This window comes from Heloderma suspectum, chromosome 5 (genome assembly GCF_057233095.1).
Source record: "Heloderma suspectum isolate Gila_16-S chromosome 5, 16-S_ref, whole genome shotgun sequence".
Taxonomy (NCBI): Eukaryota; Metazoa; Chordata; class Lepidosauria; order Squamata; family Helodermatidae; genus Heloderma; species Heloderma suspectum.
The window spans coordinates 191,800,589-191,827,372 of NC_139462.1; the positions used below are offsets into that span (position 1 = coordinate 191,800,589).

Here is a 26,784-nt window from a genome sequence, read left to right on the forward strand (position 1 = left end):
CAGAGGTGCCCTCAGTGGTCCTAATGAAGATACGGTGTTTTTGAGGATTGTGCCCCTTGTCTGCTGATAATTCAATATTTGTTGCTTTCCACTGTTTATCTGCCAGCATAAATCTCCCAACAAGATTTTGCCGAGGATATTAGGTGCTGAAAAATGTGCATATGCCTGAATGAAGGCAAACATTACTGCGTTGGAGGTTGGGTTTTTTGTTTTGTTTTTGGCAGATTGTGCACAACTTGTACCTGTCTGCCTGTTTTGAGTTTAGTTAAGACTTTTCATAGGATGTAAACCTTATAGCAGGAGACAGAGTAGAGAAAATGTCTAGATTTCCAGTGTTCTGTGTAGAAGGGCAAATGCCAGAAACCACAGAGGAACTGACTTTTGCCTCCAGAAAGTGAACTCAGACACTGTACCAGCTTGGGACATTTTATTGAACATTTCTGTTTTCCTCCCAACTTGAAATGAAAAAAAGGCCAAGCTGTCCATCTCACCAAAGCTTAGCAGGAAACTAGCACACCTGGGGCACGGAAATACAATTTTGCTCTTTTCTCCCCTTCTCTCCAGATTTTTTTTCACTTGGTTGAGGCAAACATTCATAGACCTCAGCTGATCTACTCTTTTGGGCAAGGGAAGCTAAGTATAGTTCTTGTGCTTTATAATGTAAGTGAAAGATGACATTTGAATACTCCCTCAAGTAAAAAACAACATCTTCCAGCACACAAAAACTGGCATGTCAGGGCAAATGCTGGCCTAGAGCCATCTTCCTAATATGCTAGTTTTCCATAGCTTTTGAAATATTGGAACATTCAAATATGTAGTGCTGTTCTCCCCCACCCCACCCCCCCAAAAGGCACAGTCTTAGGAAGGACTTTCTATGTCTTTTTGGCTACGTTTTAGATTAGCCTTCCAAATTTCTGATACTTGTGTTTTTCATGGCTGCCCACCCTTATGTCCCCTTGGGACTTCCCTCAAATTCAGATGTCTTCAGAATCACTGCAAGACCTTCTTATTTGGGCAGAGATTTGGCAGCTATCATTACGTTCCTAGGGGAATACAGTTTTATCATTAGTCATGTTCTAATCTGAATTGAATGGTTATCTTTTGTAAAAATGCTTTATTTAAAATTTGCTGTTACCTGCTGAACCTCTGAGATGAGTCAGATAAAAATGTTAGTAAGTATGTATAAAAATAACATGCAAGTTGCCCATTCCCTAGCAAGTGCAGCATGCTGATTCTTCTCTTCCTGCTCCCCTCCTTCTTAAGGCATGCCTGCAGCTTCTTTAGTGACCCCTGCAGATGTGATCAAGACAAGGTTACAGGTGGCAGCCCGTGCAGGACAAACAACCTATACTGGCGTCATTGACTGTTTTGGGAAGATCCTACGAGAGGAAGGTCCAAGGGCTTTTTGGAAAGGAGCTGCAGGTAATCTTCGAGAATAGTTCTATTACTAATAGAGGGTGTGTGTAAGCCTATGTATTGATGGTGAGCTAATGGTGTTTTTCCATTTCCCGTCAAGCTCGTGTATTTCGCTCCTCTCCTCAGTTTGGGGTAACCCTGGTAACTTATGAGCTACTGCAGAGATGGTTTTACGTTGATTTTGGAGGAGTGTAAGTATGCTAGATTGACTACTTCAACTCTGATCTGGTTGCAGGAGTTATATATGCAAACTATACAGAAGGGAAGAGAGACAAAAAGTAAATAGAGGTATCAACTCTTTATGTTAAATAGCAACATTGCATAATGACCAGGAAGGATAAATAGAAAATGCCAAATCGCATTTGGTTGCAGCCAAGCCAACAGAGGAGCCTCTGCTTTCTCTGGAATTGATCCTGAGTTTGAAATAAATTTGGGGTAAAAACCGAGTAATCATGGTTCCACTTTTTAAATTGAAGACACCTAACTTTTGTTTTTAAATATTGCAGAAAACCAGCAGGATCCGAACCAGTTCTGAAATCAAGGATCACCTTACCTGCACCAAACCCTGACCATGTTGGGGGTTACAAACTGGCTGTTGCCACATTTGCAGGGATCGAAAATAAATTTGGACTTTACTTACCTCGATTTAGGTCCTTGCCACCTACCTCACAGGCAGCATCTGTTTGATCCCAAGGCAACAACATGCTTTTACTGAGTATTGGGGGGGGGGGGGGGAACCACGTGTCTGATCAGTCTTAATGTCTCATTCCTTTAGGGCACAATCCTTTGCATGTTTAGACAGAAAGAAGTCCTACAACTCCCAGCATTCCCTAACCAGCATGGGAATTGTAGGACATTCTTCTGTCTAAACGTGTGTAGGATTGCACCCTTAGCTTTTCTGTCTCAACCAAGCATCATCTAATCTGTGTCTTTTTCTCTTCCCCTCCTTGCCCCACTTTCAGTGTAAATCATTGTTCTTTATGCTTCCTATATCGGATCACTGTGAAATTCTTAAGTTGTCTTATTGATTTGGGTCCACAAATGTATTTTTTTTTCCTACTTGCATATACCTGAGATTGTGAATGTACTTGTGCTGGTTTGAGAAAGGCATTCATACATAATTATCTTCTTCTTCTTGGGGAATCTGGTGGTGGCCAAACAGGGAAAGCTGTTGAAATATGACCATCTTGCATTCAGCTGAGGGCTGCATCACATCATGGTGCTCAAAGCAGAATGACTGAGAGAACATCTTTGTGAGAATTGCTTACACATTCAGTCTGTGTCTGTACAGTAGGACTCAAAAGATGTCTATGTGAGCAGTACCTGATTCTGCCCTGTGTGACTACATTTTACATATGTACACGCACAACTTGCATTCCTGGATTGCATTATGAGGCTTTTATGGGGAACATGTTTTTGTAACTTAAACCAGATCGACAAATGTTTAGCAATTATATTCTGTTCCTGGTATCAGAATGCTAGTGGGTTGGGGAGAGAAATGTAATTTTCCTTAGTCTGTGCACTTTATGGAAGAACGTCTAAGCATCTTATTATCCACAATGAAATTTAAATTCCAGGGGCATGAGCCATCAAAAGACATAGTTGTACGTTCTTCATCCTTTTCAGTGCAGTTTTTCTTGAAGCTGCTGTGCATCCCCATCAACACAAGTGGAGGCTGCGCCAAAGGGGTTCCAGATCTGGCCCTGCTGATATTCGGGTTCTTGTTTTGTGTTACGCACTTAGAGTAACTGCTGCTTGTTTAAATGAATGCAATACAAAAATCCATGCACTGTACCTGCCTTAACTGCCAGCTTGTAATTGGAAAATATTTGTGTGAAAATTCTTATTAACTTTGTTGAATTAAAAAGGAGATTTTTTAAAGTAACCAGAATAAAATATTTTGCCTATTTTTGTGCCATGAAAATGCTCCACTCAGTCCCCCTGTGCATGGAAGTTCATGTGTAGAATGTAGGCTGAGACTCAGAGCAGCTCACATTGGAAGGAGGTCGTGTGGGGTTGGATAAACCCCATTGCTTCTTATGCTGTCTTCAGCCTCAGAAGTAGCTTTAGTTTTGTTGTATTCCCTTCTTATTTATGGTGTTTCTAGATGGATGTCCTTAGAGTATAACCCCAGGACACGGTGTGTAGTTTCTTTCAAAATAAAACTGGATTTTGTAACTCTCTTGGCAACTATTCCCATGCCACCCCTTGAAATTGTGAAATGTGAGCAATCTTTAAGTGATGTAGCCATGTGCCCCAAGAATGTCAAACTCTTGTGCCTGAAATGACTCTTACTTTAAAACACACACATACAACTATGTTCCATAATCTCTTTCCAAGGGACCCTTTCTTAAGTGGTAGTATCAAACACTTTCAGAAATGTAGCCATTTTAGATTGCAGCCCTGTGGGCCCTAATCCCAAGGCCATAGGATTGTATGGATCTCCCCCTCCGAGGGAGGAGTGAAAGACCTGATCTTACAAACCTCTTCAGTGCTTCTCCAGCATCAGAGATGAGAAAATGTTGTTGTACTTTATAATGATGTATTGCTTTATAGTATAAATTGCTTTGGGATTTTTAAAATGGGAAGTAGTGTATAAAAATTTTAAAATAAATTAAATAGGAGGTGTTTGACAGGATCCAAAGCCCTCCCACACTCCTGGTAAGCTGGGGAAGAGCTAAGCCAGCCCTGGACCTGGTGTAGTTCATTTCCCTCCCACTGGAATCAAGGGAAGGGAAAAGTAAAATAGGGAGAAAGTGGCTGAAAACAGCCAAATATAACGGGGGAAAGCCACCCCATCCCCTTTCTGTCCTGCCAGCATAAGCCAATGGGGCACTGGGAAAGACGGTTTCTCCACTTCTGTTTCTCCCTCTCTATAGGATTGCTCTGCCTGGGCTGCTTTTGTACCAACATTCTGCAAATCCCTCTTATTACTTTGACTTGCAAAGCTAAGCTGGGTAATTCAGAGCCTCAAGTGAGACTTTGGTTTTGTACGCAGCACTTTCCTTCATCTAGTGCAGCAAGATCCAGAGCGAAGGAAAGTCACTGAGAGGTTAGCACTTGCTCACTTTTGACTAATACTGCAACATGTTATTGGAAAGGCGTTGCAGTGCAAGCCATCTGTCACTGAAGCCGCACTGCCTGTTCTCCCATGCTGTGAGACCACCAATAAAAAAGCGTAAGTTCCATTTTTATAAAATGGATGTAGGCATTGGTTTTTAATAAAGAAAAGACATGGCTGTGGATTTTTTTTTTAAAGCCTTAAATAAAGCCACTAACAGGATCAAATTGTCCACAAATTATGTCCTCAAACAAAGCATAATTCTAGTGCTTCCATTTTTATTGACTGAACTGATTGATTAACATTCTGTGGCTTGATTAAAAATAAGAGTCCTGATTAGCCTGTCTGCAAGCTAATCTTAGCTTGTTTTGGGGGAGAACTGCTTTCCTTCTATCAGCTGGGCGTCCCTTCTACCTGGAAACTGGTGATACTGGGATGTGTGGGTGGGGATGTGTGATTCTCACTTTGCAAATGTTGGGAGAATGCCTGGAGACGGAAACACAGTGTGAGCCTTTGACACTCCTTTTAGTCATAGCGGGATACCTCTCTCTATCACAGCCCTCTTGCCAACAATCTCTCACACTCACACATTCCTTCTTGCCCCAGTTGCACTGGGAGCAGTGTCTTATGGCATGTTCATTTCTACTTTGAGGGGAGGAGAGCTTGGACAATGTGGAATAAGATCCTGCTTATCACATACCTGTTCTCCAGCGTTTTGTTTTTTTTTACTTAGGAGCTTGGAGACTCAAGAGAAGCTCCACCAGCCACGTGTTTACCAAACTCTCAAATAAATAAAATGCTGTACTACAGCACTATACCTCTCACTTGTGTTTGTTTCCAGCCTTCAGCTTTTTTACTTTAAAAATGTTTTTCCTTCTCTGGAATGAAAATATTTTAATTTTTTTGTATTTCTAAACTATTTTTAAATTAATTTTTATTAGAAATGTACAAATTATTCATAAGCAAATTTATACAATTAAGGCTGCAATCTTATACACATTTACATGGGACTAAGTCCCATTTAACTCAGTCAGGCTTACTTCTGAGTAGACATAGGAAGCTCCCTCATACTGAGTCAGGCCCTTGGTCCATCTAGCCCAGAACTGTTAACACTGACTGGCAGTGGCTCTTTAGGGTTTCAGACAGGATTCCTTCCTAGTCCTAGCTGGAAAGGCCAGGGATTGAACCGGGCACCTTTGGCATGCAGAACATGTGCTCTACCACTGACCTAGGGTCCCTCCCATAACATGTATAGGATTGTGATATGAAACTGACAATTGACCAAAAAAAAACTTTGAGTAACTACTGTATAAAGGTATTCACCTTTTGGAATATATATTCAAGCTTCCGGCATTCTTTTGAAATCCCAGCTGTTACTGAGGAAGGCAAAATGTTTGAAATCCCAGCTGTTACTGAGGAAGGCAAAATGTCAGTCTGTTTCCTGCCTCCCAGCTGAGCAGAGCAGAACAGAGCAAGCTGCTCCAGCTGGTCCAGGGACTACAGAAGCAAGCAAGCTCCCAGAGAGCGAGCGACCAGAGCGAGCGGACAGGGGGAGCAAACAGGAGTTGGCCAGGGGAGTTGCAGTGGTTGAAGAGACAAAGGAGACAGAGGCTAAGAGGTAAGTGGGCTGCAGGATCCCACCAGGGGGCTGCCCTTTATCTTTCTGATTGGCTGTGAGCTCACCAGGTGCTGCTGAGAGCTCCAACTGAATTGGGGGTGTGTGGCGTGAGTACTCCCAGCAGCTGAGTGGGCGGGAAGCTTCAGTCTGTTTCCCGCCTCCCAGCAGAGCAGTGCAGAAGACGCTGCTCCAGCTGGTCCAGGGACTACAGAAGCAAGCAAGCTCCCAGAGAGTGAGCGACCAGAGCGAGCGGACAGGGGGAGCAAACAGGAGTTGGCCAGGGGAGTTTGGCAGGGGAGGTCAAGGGGGAGGCCCTTAACATTTTTTTTTATTTTTTAACTAACTTTTTTCCATTTATTTGTCTTGTAACACACACTTTCACACAAGTGGGACTCTGCTTTTAACCTCTACTGAGTAGAGGAACAGGCACAGGCTAGTCTAGAACAATCACAAAGCTAGACACAAAAAGGGAAAAAAGACTGGAAGGACAAGACTCTCCAGTGTGGTGACCTGCAAGGTGTGTGCAATGTTTGTTTTCTTGCCTGAAAACAACATGGCCTACACTTGCAACAAGTGCAAGTTGATCACGCTGCTGGAAGAAAAAGTAAGTGGACTGGAGCGGCGACTGTCGACCCTCCGGGGAATAAGAGAACACGAAGAGTTCTTGGACAGAACAGTGGAACTACAGCAGCAAAGTGAAGAACAGAAGCTTGAAGAGCAACAGCAAGATGAGGCAGTGGGAAATGCCGAGGTGAAGAAAAATGGAGTAGAGGATACTCCTTGGAAAAGGGTGACAGGAGAAGAACTGGATGCCACTCTGCACCAGTGGAGCTGTGGAACTGATTCCAGGTACTTGCGGGTGAGACTGGAGGACAGCCTGCAGAGGAAGAATCACAGGGGAACCTACATGAGAGTGAGCAAGAGGCTGAAGGTCAGTCAAACAGAGGCGATGAAACCCAGGCCTACAACAAGAAGAAGAGTGGTAGTAGTGGGAGACTCCTTGCTGCGTGGGATCGAAACCCATGTATGTCGCAAAGACCCATGGACTCGCCAGGTATGTTGTCTCCCGGCAGGACAGATTAGAGACTTGACTGAAAGGTTGCCTGCACGCAAAAAGACCACTGACAGGTATCCCTTCTCATCCATGTGGGAACAAATACCGCCAAGCGGAGCTACAAAGAAATCACATCAGACTTTGAAGCTTTGGGAAGGAAACTCAAGAACTTTGGGGCCCAGATAGTTTTCTCATCCATCCTTCCAGTAGTTAGAAGAGGGATAGAAAGGGAACGAAAAATACTCCAGATGAATGACTAGCTACGAAGGTGGTGCCGACGAGAGAGATTTGGATTCTGGGACCACAGGCTATACTTCCTGGAAGATGGGCTGTTGGCAAGGGACGGGTTGCACCTCACAATTTTTTTTATTTATTTATTTCATTTCTATACCGCCCAATAGCCGAAGCTCTCTGGGCGGTTCACAAAAATTAAAACCAAACAACACACAATAAAACAATTTAAAATATATAGAACATTAAAACCACAATATAACAATACAACCACAGTAAAACCTAGCAGCAGTGCAGGAGTTTAAAATACAGATTTAAAACAGCAAAGATAAAAATTTAGAATGCTAAAATGCCTGGGAAAATAAAAAGGTCTTCACCTGGCGCCAAAAGGAATACAATGTAGATGCCAGGCGAACCTCACTAGGGAGCTCATTCCAGAGCCGGGGCGCCACAGCAGAAAAAGCCCTCCTAGTAGCCACCCGCCTCACTTCCTTTGGCAGGGGCTCACAGAGAAGGGCCGCTGACGATGATCTTAAGGTCTGGGCAGGCACATATGGGAGGAGGCGATCCTTCAGGTAACCTGGCCCCAAGCTGTTAAGGGCTTTGAATGTTAACACCAGCACTTTGAATCGGGCCTGGAAATGGACTGGCTGGCAGTGCAGCTGGAAAAGTACTGGCGTAATATGAGCTCGCAGGCCAGTCCCTGTTAACAATCTTGCTGCCCTATTTTGGACCAGCTGAAGTTTCCGGACCGTTTTCAAAGGCAGCCCCACGTATAACGCATTGCAGTAATCCAGACAAGAAGTTATCAGAGCATGGATAACTGTAGCTAGGCTATCTCTGTCCAGATAAGGGCGTAGTTGGTATACCAGCCTAAGCTGATAAAAAGTGCTCCGTGCCACTGAGTTCACCTGTGCCTCAAGTGACAGTCCTGGATCCAAGAGCACCCCCAAACTACTAACCTGATCCTTTAGGGGGAGTGCAACCCCCTCCAGAACAGGTTGAATATCAACTAGCCGGGCAGACGAACCACCACAAAGGATGGAAAGAATGTGTTTGGCCACAGCATGAAGAACTTCATCAGGAGGGCTTTAAACTGAATCCTACGGGGAAGGAAGATGTAATGTTGGGGGTAACAATGGACGTAGGTGCATGCACTGCAACGGAGAGAACAGCTCTGATAGCGCCCAATAATAGTCTTCAGACACATGTAGGAAGAAAGCCAGACTATGAAGCACATGGTCTTCGATGTCTATATACTAATGCCCAGAGTATGGGAAACAAACAGAACGAACTTGAACTCTTAATAAAGGAGGGAAATTATGACTTGATATGTATAACTGAGACTTGGTGGGATGACTCTCATGACTGGAATACAGCAATTGAAGGATATAACTTGTTCAAAAAAGAACAGGAGAAACAGAAAGGGAGGTGGGGTTGCACTGTATGTGAAAAATACATATCTCTGCACAGAAATACAGGAAGAGGAGCTTGGTAGACCCATCGAGAGCATCTGGATCAAAATAAATGGAGCAAAGAATAAAAGGAACCTGGTGGTCGGAGTCTACTACCGGCCACCCAACTAAGAAGACGAGGATGAAACTTTTGAAAAGCAAGTAGCCAATGTTTCAAGGAAGCATGATGTAGTAGTAATGGGGGACTTCAGTTTCCCCAATATTTGTTGGGAGACAAATTCTGCAAAACATGGCCCCTCCAAGAAATTCCTGACTTGTGTGGCGGATAACTTCCTCCTACAGAAAGTAGAGGAAGGAACTAGAGGATCGGCTATCCTTGACTTGATCCTAGCCAACAGAGATGACTTAGTGGATAAAGTAACAGTTACAGGAACTCTGGGGGAAAGTGACCATGTTGCACTTGAGTTCTTGGTTCTAAGGGAAGCAAAAGCCAAGTGTAGTCAAACGCGTACCCTGAATTTTAGGAAAGCTGATTTTAATAAACTCAGAACAATGATCAGTAAGGTCCCATGGCAAGCGACGCTAACGAGAAAAGGAGTCCAAGATGGGTGGGAGCTTTTAAAAAAGGAAATTCTCAAGGCACAATCACAAACAATTCCAACAAGAAGAAAAGGTGGAAGACAACAGAAGAAGCCAATGTGGCTTCACAGAAAGCTTAGGGATGACCTGAAAACAAAAAAGGATACATATTGGAAGTGGAAAGAAGGCCAAGTAACAAAGGAAGAGTACAGGCAGGTAGCACAGAATTGCAGGGATGGCGTCAGGAAGGCTAAAGCTGAGAACGAGCTGAGGTTAGCGAGGGATGCTAAAAACAACAAAAAGGCTTTCTTCAGCTACGTGCATAGTAAAAGGCAGAGGAAAGAAATGGTCGTTCAGCTATTAAATAAGGATGGCAAAACGATAACAGATGACAAAAAAAAGGCAGAGGTGCTCAATTCCTACTTTGGCTCAGTCTTCTCTCAAAAGAGGGTCTATGACCCCCCTGGCAAAGGCGAAGTGCAGGCTGAAGGGGCAGGATTGCAGCTTGAGATCGATAGGCATATGGTCCAGGAACACCTAATGACTTTGAATGAGTTCAAATCTCCAGGGCCAGATGAACTGCATCCTAAAGTAATAAAGGAACTGGCAGAAGAACTCTCAGAACTGCTGTCTATTCTCTTTGAGAAATCATGGAGGATGGGTGAAGTGCCAGATGACTGGAGGAGGGCTAATGTTGTCCCTATCTTCAAAAAGGGTTAAAAGGAGGAACCTGGGAACTACAGACAGTCAGTCTGACATCAATCCCAGGGAAAATTCTGGAGCAGATGATAAAGCAATCCATCTGAAAGCACCTTGAAAACAATGCAGTGATTACTCGAAGCCAACATGGATTTGTCAAAAACAAGTCCTGCCAGACAAATCTGATCTCATTTTTTGATCAAGTAACCTCCCTTGTAGACTGTGGGAATGCTGTATACATCATATACCTCAACTTCACAAAGCTTTCGACAAAGTGCCCCCAGATATCCTGATGAGCAAACTAGCTCAAAGTGGGCTAGATGAAACAACAATCCGGTGGATCCACAGTTGGCTACAGAATTGGACTCAAAGAGTGCTTATCAATGGGACCTTCTCCAACTGGGGAGAGGTAACGAGTGGGGTACCGCAGGGCTCAGTCCTGGGCCCAGTGCTCTTCAACATTTTTATTAATGACTTGGAGGAAGAGGTGCAGGGAATGCTGATCAAATTTGCAGATGACACAAAATTGGGCGGGATAGCTAATACTTTGGAAGACAGAAACAAAATTCAAAGTGATCTGGATAGACTGGAGCGCTGGGCAGAAAACAACAGAATGACATTTAATAGGGATAAATGCCAAGTTCTGCACCTAGGAAAAAGAAACCAAACGCACAGTTACAAGATGAGGGATACGTGGCTCAACAACATTACAAGCGAGAAAGATCTTGGAATTGTTGTCGATCACAAGCTGAATATGAGCCAACAATGTGATGTGGCTGCAAAAAAGGCAAATGCTCTTTTGGGCTGCATTAATAGAAGCATAGCTTCCAAATCCCGGGAAGTACTAGTTCCCCTCTACTCAGCACTGGTTAGGCCTCATCTGGAGTACTGTGTCCAGTTCCGGGCACCACACTTTAAGAAGGATGCAGACAAACTGGAGAGGGTTCAGAGGAGGGCAACAAAGATGATCAGAGGACTGGAAACAAAGCCCTATGAAGAGAGACTGAAAGAACTGGGCATGTTTAGCTTTGAGAAGAGAAGACTGAGGGGAGATATGATAGCACTCTTCAAGTACTTGAAAGATTGTCACAGAGAAGAAGGCCAGGATCTCTTCTTGATCATCCCAGAGTGCAGGACACAGAATAATGGGCTCAAGTTACAGGAAGCCAGATTCTGGCTGAACATCAGGAAAAACTTCCTGACTGTTAGAGCAATACGACAATTACCTAGGGACGTGGTGGGCTCTCCCCCACTGGAGGCATTCAAGATGAGGCTGGACAGCCATCTGTCAGGGATGCTGTGACTTGGATTCCTGCATTGAGCAGGGGGTTGGACTCGATGGCCTTGTAGGCCCCTTCCAACCCTACTATTCTATGATCTATGAACTCAGAGGTGGACAACTTGTGCCCCTCCAGATGTTTTAGCCTACAATTCCCATCATCCCTCTCCATTGCTGGCTAGGGCTGATAGGAGTTATAGATGAAAACAGCTGGAGGACCATAAATTCACCACTCCGGGTTAACTAAATAATGTTAAACCTAACTGGACATTAACTTATTTACAATCATACATGCGTACGTGCATATAAGAATTTGAGCTGCATGCTGAATAGTTCCCGTGACCCCTGTTTCAAACCACAGCTTATCACAAACCTACTTGATGGCCTCAGGCAAGATGTTCTTGTCTCAGCCTCACTCACTCAATACTGGTATACATTCCAGGGCTATGATAAGAACAGCAATGCTACTGTTGTGAGCCACCATATTACTAACTGCATCAACACTTCAGATAGGTTTTTCTGAACATGCCGCAGGTATCTCTTGCAGATGTGCATCTCTGGATATCTTGGATGAACACAGATGAGTTACTGCACATTCAGCTCCTCAATTCTGATTAGGTCTGCACTGCGGTAAACAAGCAGCATAAAAACACTTCTTTAGGAATGTAAGCATCATTTCGCTAGTTGAAACATTTAACTGTGCTCATAGTAAAGAACATATTTTAAATCTAACGTATATAATAAATTACTGACGGGTTTAAAAATAAGTAAACCTCAAGATGCTTTATTCATGGAATTCTCTGGGGAGGTTAAAATACAGTAAATAACCTAGAAACAGCACTTAAACAAACTGTGTTTTTAACCACTCGCAATGTGTACTTTAGAAAGTATTATACTTACTGCCTGAAAGCAGTGGGTTGGATCTAGCCTTGGTTATATTAGAGTAACTAACGTTCCACTGATTTCAATGGGGTTACTCTAGGTATGACTAAGGCTGGACCCAACCCAGCGTTGGCCAATATGTATATATTTTATAGCAACCACCCAATATTCTCTGTAAAGTTTCAGAGTCCAAGAACAAGATTGATGCTGTCAGTTGGCAGATAAACACATAAATGAGTATGAAGAAAATAGTATAAGCAAGGCCAAAATGTGCCCTTTTAGTTATTGCCTGGGATAGGTCTGCAAAAGCTCATGCTTCAGTCAGCTCCTTTGGACCAACTTAAGCAGGTTAGGCTGAGAGATCCTAATTTAGGATCCTTTTCAGAACTTAATTTCCCATATCCAAACACAACCCTCCAAGTTTGGGCACTGTCAATCAAGTTGACTTTTGTCTCTGTTCTACTGACCAAAGGCTCCTATTTTGGATAGGAATCCTAGGAATTTTGGATAGGAATCCTAGTCCACAGATGGGTCAGGCAGATGCTCTATTTCCTCTGTATGGCTGTAACCACTGGGATGGTTTGTAGGGAGGATTTTAATGTCTCCCCTGATGTAACTACATTGAAAGATGCAGTTTTTTTTCCAGTAATTCATGCAGGTTAAACACCGCACACACAACCAACCAGCCCATGAGCTCTCACAAATTGACACTGGGAAGTATTACCTGCTTGTGTAGTTGCACTAAGAGTTTAATTTCCATGCAGGTTCATGAACATGGACCATGTGAAGTTGCCCACAGATCTCGCCAATAAGATCAAGCTTTATTTTTTCTTACAAATGCCCCAAAGAGCAAGTAGTGTTGCCTGTTACCACTCTAAGAAACTGTTTTATCTAAGGGATGCATTACTAACCTAGCAGTCACAATTCTCTCATTTGCCAATAACAGAAGTAATTTTAACATGGGAAAAAGGTAACCCACATGATTACAACATAGCCTTGACATATTTCCCTAGTGATACTCTTACATTGCACTCCTGATTCAGTCTGTTACTAGTAGCCTGTAACAAGTGCCAGTGACCAACTGTATATGAAATATTGTTAAAGTACATAGAAATAATAAGCGTTTTTAAAAAGTTCCATTTATTCAACCAGGCTTTTACAGATTTCATTTTAGTACAAAGTGACATCCTGTAATTGTTATTTGGAACTCAACAGAACCCCAACAGGCATACGGAGACAATGCAGTTTGCTCATTATGCACATGCTTTAGGATCATTTATTTTAATGCTTTCAAATAAATATGTTCCATGCAGCACACCGCAATAAATAAGGAGCAGCAATGTTCGTATAGTACATCCATTCATAATATAAGTCACCATGTGAAACACCACATCTAAAGTCTTTGGCCCAGTCCCATGTCGCAAAGCACACCACATCTGTACCCAATAATATCTGACTTCATATGGATTTAATAGGACTGTGCCAGAAATGCTTGTGAGCCCAAGTTTATCCAGAGGTTTCTAGCTAGTTACTGCAGCTACTAAAGTAGTTAAAAGGCAACAACTGGACCCACTTGGGTTTGATTTGTCCTCTCATTCGTAACTTCTCAAAAAGAAATATGAAGCATGAAAATGTTCTGGATATTTTCAAACTGCTTTAAGCACAGCGTGATTAATATGAAGGAATTGGAACTCTGAGTAATGCCAGCATGAACATTGGCATCAAAAGCCACAACAATACTGACTTGACGCTGAACATGGGTGTAACAAACAGAGGGGAGGGGAGAGCATCTTTCTCTCTTCTAGGCAGACATTTCCATGGCTCCTTCTTCTTCACTGTCAGCTCTGTTGGCCCGAATTTCCACCAGAGTCCGGGCAAATCGGGTCCACTCATCATTATGAGGTATAGCAAGCTGCAAGAATTAAATGGACAACAGCATGAAGAAATTAAGGCAGTTTACTGATAAAGGGAGGTCTTAAGTCACACTGTTTTACCAAGAGTTTATTGTTCCATAGGACCCTCCTCAGTGAATGTTGTGGCCCTCAATTATAAAAATCTAGAGGGATGTTTTCACAACCAGCTCCTTATTTTAGAGTAATGAAGCTGGAGGGAGGGATTTAACACCTTTCCTCATTTTTACAGGAATCTAAACTGCATAGTCCAACCAAATGTGAACAGTACCTCTGAAATAATTGGAAGCATTTCCTAGTTACTCCATTAAGGGTGCAATCCTATGCATCTTTAGACAGAGAAAAGGCCTACAACTCCCAGCATTCCCCAGCCAGCCCGGCTGGGGAATTCTAGGAGTTGTAGGCCTTTTCTCTGTTTAAACATTCATAGGATTGCACCCTAAATGAAGTAAGCCCGATGTAAGTAAATTTAGACTTTCTAGTGTTATTAAGTTGCCATGATCCAAGTGTGTGCACTTTTAACTGTATGCATCTCAGCAACGATGGTATTTAACTTCCCAATATGAACTGTGGTTATGCAATTTTGACACTAAAAAATAAAGGCCCCTATTGTAGTGTTGACTTGCATGTACAAAAATCAAATATGGAAGCCAACCTTCAAGCTGAAGAGTGCAGAAACCTGCAACCTCTTGCAGCACCAGAGTTCAGTAAGCCTGCCTGATCCATAGCTGCCTAAAACAGAGAACATGGAAAATGTGACCTCCAATTCAGTACTAAAACCTGCAATGCTGGCGCAAACAAATGCCTCACATGGGGCTTATGAATGTAAAGCAATGCTGCAGGAGCTTTGCAGGCCCGGATGCCAGTTTGTCAAGGCTAGGACTACATCTAAATTTAGCTCAGTCATTTTGTGTCTGATAGCCCAAAGGTCCATTCCCTGGATCACAGAACTCTGCTCCCAAAGAGTGTGGAGTTAGAAGCAAAGGTTCCACTGCAGTATGGACCATAGCTATACATCAGGGTCGGAAAACTGCTATAGTGGCAGCAGGACACGTTATGGTGATATCACACAGCAACGAGAATGGAGGTACAGGATGGGCTGCAAGTGTGTAAAACTCACCCCCCACAGAACCTTTAAAATAATTATGCAGCTCCTATGGTTGATGTCAGGGTTTGGTTTTGCTGCTGGATTTTTAGTCTGGCTCATTTATAGGAAATAAATCACAGCTACAGAAAAGGATATAATAAAAATGCTAAGTACCTCTGGAACTGAGCAAACAAATATGCAACCGATCAGATTTTTTTCCTTAACGCAAATTTGAAAATGCTTGGTAAAATTGTGCCTGTCTTGTCTTTTTTTTTTTTTTTTAATGAAGACAGGACAAAAAATGTGCTGCAAGCAGGGTAAGTTTTTCAGGTGGCAAGGATGCTAGAGTGTTTTAATGATATGGCAGGACAATCCCCACAATCCATTCTAGCGAAATCCAGTTTTTGAGAGATAATGCAAAACAAGATTGAAACAATCACCATACTCTTCTTTCTATGTATGTTTTCATAGACTCAGGCTCTAAAAGATGGCAACATGAATTTAAATTGCCCATGCACATTTTTGCAGCTCTATAAAGTCTGTAATCTCTCTCTGGATGCTTGTAGGAGAAAGGAACTGTTTAAAGATATTGTGGAATTAAACTGTTTATTTAATTCAGGCTGAAATTAAACTGTTTCAAGACATAAGAGCATAAGAAGAACCATGCTGGATCAGACCAAGGGTCCATCTAGTTCAGCATTCTGTTCACACAGTGGCCAACCAGCTGCCCATGGGAAATGCACAAGCAGGATATGAGTGCAAGAGCACCCTCCCACCCATGTTTCCCAGCAACTGGTGTACACAGGCATACTGCCTATCAGGACTAGTAGCCATTGATAGCCCTCTCCTCCAGGAAATTATCTAATCCCCTTTTAAAGCCATCCAAATTGGTGGCCATCATTACATGTTGTGGTAGCAAATTCCATAGTTTAACTATGCACTGTGAAGAAGTACTTCGTTTTATCTGTCTTGAATCTCTCACCAATCAGCTTCATGGGATGACCACATGCTCTATTATTTTGAGAAAGGGAGAAAAATGTCTCCCTGATCACATTCTCCACATCATGCATAATTGACTCACTCAGTGTATCTGTATGCATGTGCGCTGCGCATGCACATTATTGCTAATGTGCCATAAAGCCATGCTATCATTTTACCACCTTCTAGAAAGGAATATACCATTGGTCAGAAGGTTGTGAGCAAAGTCTTAACTGGCACTCAATCCTAAAATGCAGTTGTTACAATCCAATAACCTATATGTGCTCCAGTGCACACACTAGGCTCTTAGAGGCGCAGACTTTCCCATTCAGTTCAATGGAGGGGGCAAGTCTGGGTGTACAGTCTTGTTGTTCCCTTTCCAGAGGAGGAGAATGAAGATGCCATGGGTAATGGCGCTCCTTGTGTGTAACGCAGTAGCCACATCCACATGACATCATGGGGCAATCCGGTTTCAAAATTAGCAGGCTTCTAAACTGTTCTCAGATATCCTTCAGGGGCATAACAATAAAATATGTTTAGTGTGATGCACCAGAAGCTACACAGCCAAGAACTCCTCCAACCATAACCACAGCTAAAGCACTTTTTTTCCAAGGGGAATGAGAAGCAATACCCCAGAGAAAACACTAACAAGTTATTCAAACCTTTTAATCTATTCCAGCCCTTGCAATGCAGATTGCCCTGTTGGCTTCCCCCAAAAAACTGGCTTGCTTTTCCATTGTCATATGCTTTTCCATTGTTTCAACATATTAAAGTCCCTTTTCTGTAAGCATGATGAGCTGTAGGAACTTATAACATTCACTAGCAGCATGTTCATTAACATACAAAGCTGCCTTATAGGGAGTCCAATTACTGATCCATCTAGCTCGCTATTGTGTTCACTCCAACTGATGGGGGGGGGGGGGCTCGCCAGGGTTTCATACAGGAACCTTTCGCAGCCCTTCCTGAAGATGTCAGGGATTGAACTTGCATGCAATACATGTGCTCTACATCTGAGCTACGGTCCCATCCCCCAAACACCTGTCTGCTTTTATAGGAATTAGGACTAGTTATGGTTTCCAACAGGTAATTTAGAACAAAAGAAACTGGACTGCAACATTAAGGGAGGCAACCCTATGCTCCCTGGGAGGATGGATGGGGGGCCATAGGATGCTCAGACTGCAGGCAATGGGGTCAGAATAGGGCGTTCCACGGCTGTATCACAGCAGGCTATGGAGCTGCAAGATCTAATCCCCCTTGTCACACACACACACACACACACACACACACACACACACCAAGCCCAGAAACTATGCCAGCCCTGGAGCTGGTGCAGTTAATTTCCTCCCATTGGCTTCAGTGGAAGGTAAAGTGTGTGTTTTAAAGCTGGCAAATAAATTAGCAACGCACCCCAGATGCAGTAGTTCTCCTCCATGGATTCTCATTAGGATTGCTCTAGGAAACTATGTATTACAGCTTAGAAAACCTCTAGCTATTATGCCAGCATTTTCAAATCTTCTGTTCAGGGCTGTCCTCACCATGAAATGAGGTAACACTGTTGCCTCAGGAGGTGGATTCCAGAGGGGGTGCCATTTTCCAGTCTCCACCCTCCATCTATCTCTGTGTGCCATTTCCAAAAATGAACATGGGAGAGGTGCCATTTTTATTTTCCATTTCAGATACAAAAATGTTTTCAGGTGGCACTGCTTCCACATCTATTTTACTGTCTTTGTTCTCCATTTTTCAATGAATCAAGCCTTTATTTGAAACCAGAAATTCCCATTCCAGTGTTCTCATTTTTATATATTCCGTTCTAAATTACGTATGGCTTCAAGAGAGCTTGTTAAAAAGATTTTGAAAAGCTGGCTAATTAAGGACTGCGAAAAAGAATTTGGGTTAATTTCAGTTTGGTTTCTCCAATAGCATCAGCAAGGCAAATAAGTTATAATGACTAAGATGAGAGTTCAAAATAAAGACCAAGTGTGGTTTATCAGCATCCTTGTAATCTTTCAATTTAACAGCATCATTTTAGAAAAATCCTATCTGAAGAGAGCATTAACTATTAGCTGTTTACACTGAACAGTCTCTACCATCTTCAAGTTGCTCAGATATGTATCCTAGGAAATACATTTTATATGGAAAAGAAATTTGTTGTTAACAGTTTTGCATGTAAAGATTTCTGCATGAATCAGTCTTGAAAGCAACTAACAGTGCTGCAGACAAATAGGCTCTGAATCAAACACTAAATTATAGTATATATAAATAAATGAATGACCAAACAGAAATAGTTTTAAGAATGTTTAGTTAAATATTTTGGCTTCTGGCTTCCTCAGTAACATAGTTGTGATCTCAAGGAAGGCAGAAAGCTGCAATGTTGAACTAGACAGTCTTAAAACTATCTCAGTTTGGTCGTTCACTTATTTACATATGAAACTGCATAGAGAAAACAGATACTTAAAGCTGACAAAAGAATAAACATTACATACAGATAATGTGTCGTCCCCCCCGCTTCCCCAACTGCAACACTGGACCCAATTCTTTCCAAATCATGGAATATCTACTATGTAAGTAAGTTTCCATATTACAAATACACATAGTTTTTATTCTCCCTATGGAGACTATTCCTATTTGAGGCCAGAGAAGATATTTTGCTGCTAACTCAGTATAGGCAAGCATATGCTATTATATATGTGCACCTATTCTGGCTTTGATCCTGCGGTAGTATCAAAACTCCTTCATTATTTTTCTTTATATATAGTCTGAAAAAGTCTGTATTTTTCCAGGCAACTCCCAATGCCACACACATGGCTGGAAACAAAGTGGGAGGTAATATGGAAGAAAAAGGCCACCAAAGTAACCAAAAGCACCCTTTTCACATAGCTACAGTACCACTGTGCTTAACTCTTCAGAGAACCTAGCATCACTGCTAACAATGGATGAAACCACTGGCAAAGAAGCTGAAGCCAGAAAACTGCGTGCAGATGATTTTAATCAGCTCTGTGTATATATTGGTGTGCTTAACTGAAGGGGTGGGATACCACAGACGGGCTAAAGACTGTCTCCATTCAATGCACAGCAGGTATCATAAGAATCGTGCATACCGCCCTTCTATAAAGTTCATTTGTGGGTTTTCGTCTCAATTAACCTCTGCTGTGAACTATGTCTCTGCATCGTTCAAGGGGAGTCTTTACAGATCATGGTAGTTGTACCAGTGAAGATAAGAACCACCACCACACACACACGAAAATTTTTCACTGCCATAAAACTTTATGAATGCAGAGTTAAGAGTTAAGGCACTCCTCAAACTACTAAATCCTGAAACTGAAACATTTAGCTAACCTTCTGATAAAGTGAGCAAGTCAGACAAGCTGCCTTGGCTTTGTGTGGGGAAATGCAATAACATTTTCCGGAGTTTAACAGTAGGGTCACCATCTTGGTTACTACTTGGAACCTGATGGGGCTGAAATGAAAGCTTCTCTCACACATCCACCCCTCCTCACAGACCTTTGAACCAAAGTTACTGAAAACCCAGATACCCTTGCTGACTGTCGTCTGCAGTTCGCTTCTGCTCATCTACGTAATGTTTCCTCCACTGCAGGGAACCCAATCAACTCTGTATGCTGCATAGTGAACAGAAGTAGAGGTCTTTTTAAGCAGGGGTCCCCAACCCCCAGGCCGCAGACCAGGACCGGTCCGTGGCCTGTTAGCAACTGAGCCACAGGGGTGTGAGAAAGCCCCTCACCTTGGGTCCGCAGGGGTCCGCGGGGGGGAGGCGATCTGCCCCTCCCCCCCCCAGAATCCTTGCCGACCGTAGCACATGCCATTTGGGTCCCTGTTCTTCAAGTAATAGGCTACGTAAATCTTTATGTAAATCTATGCAAAGAATAGAGACACAAATGGCGTCCGCTACATGGACGCCATTTGCGTCCCAGTGGCCAGAAGTCCACCAGCGAACTCTCCCCCCCAGTCCATGGAAAAATTGTCTTCCACAAGACCGGTCCCTGGCGCCAAAAAGGTTGGAGACCGCTGTTTTTAAGGGTAAGTCAGGCTTTGAGGAAAACAACAAGAAGTCTTGTGACACCTTAAACACTTAACAAATTTGTGATGGCATAGACATCTGTAGACTAGAATCCAATTCATCAGAGGCATGAAATGTTAACCTCAGTTGGCAGGTAGATATATACACATTAGTCCTATGCAGCTGTTTGCCTGCTCATGCGTAGAGTTAAAGTGGAGTGAGGGATGTGGCTGCACATGTACGACCAGCCCCCAACTTCCCTGCACCCCCAGTTGCCAGTAGACATTTGCGTGCTGAGCGCGAAGGTCTGAGAAGGACTCTGTAAGCATGTTCAACTGAATGCGCTCACAGAGCTCCCACAATTAGAAATCCTGATAAGGCAGGGTTCACAACCATGGGAGTTCTTTTCAGACTTCCGTCTTCAATATGCAAAGGTCTACTGGCAACTAGGTGTGCACGGATGTTGGGAGCGGGGTTTACGTGCGTGCCCACGTCGCCCTCCCCAGGTTTGCCCTACATGTGAGCAGGCATAGGGCTATGGATCTAGATAAAACACGTAATGAGGTCTGAAGGAAATGACAAGCATGTACTCCGTACATACATATTCCAGCAGTATGTATCTAGAATCATCTCCCTCCCACCCCCACTCTGGGATACAGGGAGCCATTATCTGAACAGTTGCAGGTTGGGAATTATCTCTGCCTAGAACATAGAAAGCTGCCTTACACCAGATCAGACTATTTGTCTATCTAGCCCAGGACTGTCTAGCCTGATAGACAGGGCTCTCTGGGGGTCTCACGTAGAGGTCTTCACCATAATCTGGAGCTTTTCTACACTAGGCTGTTAATTAGCTGTTAATCCACTGTATTTACTTTCAGTTTCGTTGCAGAATCGAGATCCAAGCACTACATGAGGAGCATCTGCTCTTCTGATTTTCCGCTATATAACCTCTATGTGGCACTGTGGTATGGCGCAAATACACAAGAGGAAATCTCACTTCTTTTGCTTGCACAATTAAGTGCTGCATTTTCCCTGCTCTAAAAAAGCCTCACGGAAACAGGTGAAACTGGGGGGGGGGGGGGACGACAACGACGATGTCATCTTAAAGAACCCGTAAACAACTGTGAGTTGTTTGCAATTGTAAACAAATTGTTTACATTGTAAACAAATGATGAGCGCACAATAAATGCCTCGTGTAGAAAAGCTCCTGCTCTCTGATACTTTTAACTGGAGATGCCAGGGATTGAACCTGAGACCTCCTGTATGCAAAAGATGTGCTCTACCATGGAGCTATGGTCCAGGGCCTGAGAGTCTGGAAAGCCACTGCCTAGCCACCACTTACTTGGACTAGAGTTTTAGTTAGTTAGCTAATTTGGGATTTTATGTCCCACCTTTTTGCTTACACCTCAAGTCAGCTAACAAAATCAAATTACAAAATCAATTTTAAAACAATAAAATGGTAAACAGCAACATAAACAAGGCAGCAGACTAAAAACAGAAATATCAGTAAAAACAAGACTAGTAGGTAAAAAAAAAGGAAATAAACACTCAGTTAAAAGGGGAATCAAAATAATTTTTAAAAACAATCAAATGCCATTCAAAGCATGAGAGATCAGGACAAACTTTGCCTGGTGTCAGGCAAATGTGCCTAGGAAGGGCATTCCATGATTTGGGTGTCACCACAGAAAATACCTTCCTTTGATAGCCAGATTTCAGAAGGGGGAGGGGAACTTGAAGAAGCACAGGAAGATGCCTTACACTGAATCCGATCATTGGTCCACCTATGTCAGCACCGTCTACACTGACTGGCAGCGGCTTTCTAGGATTTCAGCCAGAGGAGTTTTACAGCCCTACCTAAATATGTGAGGGACTGAATCTGGAACTGTTTGCATGCGAACAGGTGCTCCACAGTCCTTGCTCTTATGAAGATGAACCTCTAATAATGGGCAGGCTCGTGGGGAAAGGCAGCTACCTTCAGATACCTAGGTCCCAGGCCGTTCAGGGCTTTGGAGCCCGGAACTGAACTGGTAGTCAATACAGGGTAGCTGCGTTATATCCTTACATGGCACAAGAGTCCATTTACAAGACTGGCTCAACATGCCGAAATAACTGAAGAGTCACTAAGATGTTTTTTCTCAACATTAAAAAGGTCATGCTCTTAAAATGCCCCTTTTTCAAATACCATGCTACAAAGCAAAGTTACATCACACTATCTGGCTGGTGACATTAAGGTGGGACAACCTCTGAAGTAGTTAATTAGAGGAATACTAATTAATTGAATTGCTGGCCAACAACATGAGGCTGCTGTTCTTTATTTTATTTTAAAAGCAGAGGTCTGCGTCTGAAAGTTAAGCAAATGCAAGAGCTCTGTTCCAAAAGGCCATGAGTGCCCAAGGTTTCCACTGTCTGCTATGGAAAGGCAACGATCATCTGCGTGACTTGCATGAGGAATGCATGGATCTCTTGCTTTTTTAAAACCACCAAACCTGTGTACTTGCGGTCTGTTGGATCACAGCCAAAGAGCCTGCAAATACCATAAAATTATAGTTCAAATATGTAGTTTCCGCTTTTCTACGGAGCAAATTAATGTCCTGAACTCTTCAGTAACGTGCTGCAATTTTAGGCTAACCAGCTCCTTATCAAGACCTACATTCCATAACACTACACATTTATAACTACACACAACTTTACCAACCATTAAAACATTTTTTAACACCATAATTAAGTCCTCCGTCATAACCAAGGTTGCTATTGAAAGTGACAGGCTCAAACCACAGAAGAATCATAAAGATGATTAATTATACAAACTAATTCTTGTTTCGGAAGATATTTCTCCAGAAAACATATGCCAGTATAAGTAAGAAAGAGAACATGTCTGTTCAGCTGAATTTTGCAAACAACTAAACTATTACATTAATGTAATATAGCTTTAACCCAAAATTGGCACCGAGCACTTTTTTATTCAATTCCCTGTAGTACAGGCAAATAGCTATAACAATTTCCTAGTCAAGCTGATTTTACTCTGTGTATAAAAAACAACTAAATATACTGGGGAACTAGGTTTACCTTTCCTATTGGCTAATTTGTTATTTTAAATGCACTTTTTCAGTGTCTTTCATTCATATACCCTACAATATTACGAAATTATATTATTTTAAATGTGCCTTTTTATTATTTCACATTAAGGTGCTGTATAATATTATGAAATTCTGTAGAACCAATTATCTATGGGCAGATTCCCCACCCCCACCCCCTGGGAGATGTTTGTTTCTGAGAGGAAGGATTCTGTGTCAAATCCAGGGATCTGCTATGGGGGGCCTGGGTTGGCTTTTCATTTGTGCTTCACCCAAAAGAGGGCAGAAATCTGCATAAAAATGGCACGTGCTAATTAATATAAATTGGTACAAATTTAGAAATAATTACTACAATTTAAATAGAAATACAACACATCTCACCATAGTGGGAAGAATGTGATCTACGTTGCCTACTCAGTCGGCTGCCCAGGCGCCAACTGTTGATGGGCAACATCAGGGCTCCTGTTCTCCCTTCTTACAGTTCTTCATCTTTAAAGCAGATGAAATAGAGGACTGCCCTCTGACAACCCTTCAAATAGAGGACTGTCCTCTGTAAAGTAGGACACCTGGCCACTCCAGCTGAGAGGAGAGAAACTAAGTTCGGGTGCCTCCCTGCTGCCAACTATCTCTTCAGGTGGTAGGAGGCAGAATAGCACTTGCAGATTATAATACTCTTTATCACTTACTTGTAGGGCCAGGCGCCAGTTGTACTTGGGATTCAGCTCCCTTGCAGATCAGGGGTGTTGAACCTCTTTCGGCCCAAGGACTGGATTCCATTTCACAGAAGCTCTTGGGAACTGGAGACCAGTGGTGGACAGGACCAAACGCAAAGAGGCCGGGGCCAAAAATACCAGCATATCTTCACTTAAAGCTCTTACTGTCAGCCACTAAGCCTCACAGGAGGCATTTCAGCCTGTTAGAATGGGGGTGGGAGTGGGGAACTGTACAAAAGCCAGGAAGCCACCAAACACTTGGTGGTATGGGGAAAGGGGGTACGGCCATCTGGGAACCCCAGAGAGCCAGATTAAGAGCCCAGGCAGGCCGGATTTGGGCGCCAGGCCTGAGATTCTACACCCCTGTTGTAGATTGTTTTGACAGATAGGTGCAGGAAGACTTTGAACTGACAAGGGCTTCATTTCAACAACGCTGGGGGAGGGGGAGGGTAGGCAAGACACCCTTGGCTGTCCCTCTCTCTGGTGGCATGGCAGCAGCTCCCTTTCTTCTTTGCTGTTACCATTGCCGACACTGCTGCTCCCTCATCCAGAGAACCGTCAGCAGGAAAGGAAACAGCAAGGAGTAGGACCATCCAGTGCTTCCTATTCCAGGAAAAAGAAAGGACAGGTGAGCTGCTGCTCCTGGCCACTCTTCCTTGCCTGAGCAGGTAGAGCTGATGGGAGAGCAAGCATCAGCTGCTGGTGTCCTCAGGACAGGAGCGGGCCTTGCCCAAATATGCCAATGCCCCTGCCACCAGTCCTGACCCTAGCTATAACATGGCTGACGGGGCAAAGAAGCGGGGAGAGATTCAGGCAGTGAGAGGAACTAGGCAGTTGTACCCCTTAAAGATATCACACATACCTCTGGAATGGGGAAAAAGCATTTTAAACCAATCTAAGTATTTATTTATTTATTTATTGCATTTATACCCCGCCTTTCTCCCTCTCGCAAGGAACTCAAGGCGGCTTATATTATCCTCCTCCTCACCGTTGTATCCTCACAACAACAACCCTGTGAGGTAGGTTGGGCTGAGAGTCTGTGACTGGCCCAAAGTCACCCAGTGAGCTTCCATGCCCAAGTGGGGACTAGAACCCGGATCTCCCGGCTCCCAGTCTGTCACTCTCACCACTACACTACACTGGCTCTCAAATTTACATTTTATGTCACATAACAGTTTAGCTGGAAACACACAGCTCCTCCACCCTCACCCCCAGCCATTGATGTACGAACTAATGTGTACATTAAAGGTCCCAAAGATGCTAAGGTAACCTAAAGTAATGAATACTGTAATGAGAAACAATGATTTAGGGTGATAATTACTGGACTTTGCTCTACTTACATCAGCTTACCCCCTACAGAGGCTACCAAAGCTAAAGATTTTATCACTCTAGTAATCAGCAATGGGTGATGACCTTCATAAAACACAGTAATTAAACTGACTGATTTTTTTTTTCAAACTTGGGTATTTTTTTCATTAAGGAGCTCTTATTTAGCTACTCTCCCCACCCCCACCCAAGTGCCCCCCAAAGGGTACACTGGATACAGCAGTGTAACTATTTTTCTCCTAAATTCCAACAGGAGGGAGTAAAACTGTTCAACTCAGTTTTTCTGGGGCAATCGTTGTACAAAGGTCATCCAGGGAAAAATGCAGCAGATTGAGCTATCCAGTAATGGTGATCGGGATTCTGGACTGGGGGCCTTACGCCTGCAATATGCATTGCCAAAAAGGGTGCCATTGAAACAAATGAATCCTTTCTCGGTAGTGCAAATTGCAGGTGCAGGGGATCAGGATCGCAGTGGAGGCAAAGGGTTACAAAAAATAGCACATTAGGATCAGCTCCCACACACACGTGCCTGCACTCAAGGCGAGAACTACCTAGGTAAGATCATGTGTCATTTGGCTTTACAATTCAATGACACCAGGATAAATTTGCAGTGCTGTAGTTCTCTTCAGTTTTACTTCCAATTGTTATTCTTCTCTAAGTAACGTTACCTACTAAATTATCTAACATCATTCCTAAGAGATATAATAAGCAGAGGTTATTTTTTATTTTTTTTAATTCCATTCTCTAATCAGGTTATGGATACAATCTGCTAAGGATTTCTTCTACACAAGCTTTAGTTAAATGCATGCAAGTTGTGTGCAGGATAACACCCAACAGCTTTGCCAGATCCCATTGATTTCAGTGGGAACGGCACTAAAGTAGTTTGTAGGAAATTGTGTCCATGACTGCTGGAGCATATTCACAAGCGTAACAGCCATGTGCTATCACTAAAGCATGTACAGGCAAATTAAGCTCTCTGTCACAAATATATCTGCCAGACTGGCTGATAGTGAACCTGGCTATTAATCATCAAGACATGTGATATCTTTGCGTTCAGAGGTGGATAGTTTAAAATTCATTTTTTATCACATGACTATGCGCTAATATTTTTGTTGCACTTTTATATAATACTCTGAATAGCATCGCTAATTTATAGATGGAGGAAATAATTTTAATTCCCTTAGATATATTCTTATTAAATCTAGCACACGTAAAAATAACACAAATACTTCACTTCCATTTTTGCAAATAATAGGTAACTGATACAGAAATTGCTCTTTCACATCATCATACATGTGGACATATATATATGGATTGCCGAAGTCTGTCTCCCCTTGGACATGTGTGTGTAACTCGCCTACATGCTAATGGGCAGGATGTACAAGCGTCAGAGAGAAAATAGACCCCTGACTGTGAAAATAAATGTGTTCAGTTATTTTCAGAGGTG

At 42.9% G+C, this 26,784-nt stretch overlaps 2 protein-coding genes across 10 annotated transcripts in view; one reads left to right on the forward strand and one right to left on the reverse strand.

Moving 5' to 3' along the window:
- SLC25A13 (solute carrier family 25 member 13) overlaps nucleotides 1–3,301 on the forward strand; it is a 142,146-nt gene extending 138,845 nt beyond the window's left edge. For all 8 annotated transcript variants that reach the window (XM_084858759.1, XM_084858756.1, XM_084858762.1 and 5 more), the window contains 3 exons: nucleotides 1,264–1,422; nucleotides 1,517–1,607; nucleotides 1,923–3,301. In XM_084858759.1, coding sequence (XP_084714885.1) covers nucleotides 1,264–1,422; nucleotides 1,517–1,607; nucleotides 1,923–2,103 — 431 coding nt within the window. In that variant the 3' untranslated portion in view covers nucleotides 2,104–3,301. The remainder of the gene's footprint in view (nucleotides 1–1,263; nucleotides 1,423–1,516; nucleotides 1,608–1,922) is intronic.
- Nucleotides 3,302–12,111: 8,810 nt separating this feature from the next.
- DYNC1I1 (dynein cytoplasmic 1 intermediate chain 1) overlaps nucleotides 12,112–26,784 on the reverse strand; it is a 302,215-nt gene continuing 287,542 nt past the window's right edge. For both annotated transcript variants that reach the window (XM_084858764.1, XM_084858765.1), the window contains one exon: nucleotides 12,112–14,146. In XM_084858764.1, coding sequence (XP_084714890.1) covers nucleotides 14,036–14,146 — 111 coding nt within the window. In that variant the 3' untranslated portion in view covers nucleotides 12,112–14,035. The remainder of the gene's footprint in view (nucleotides 14,147–26,784) is intronic.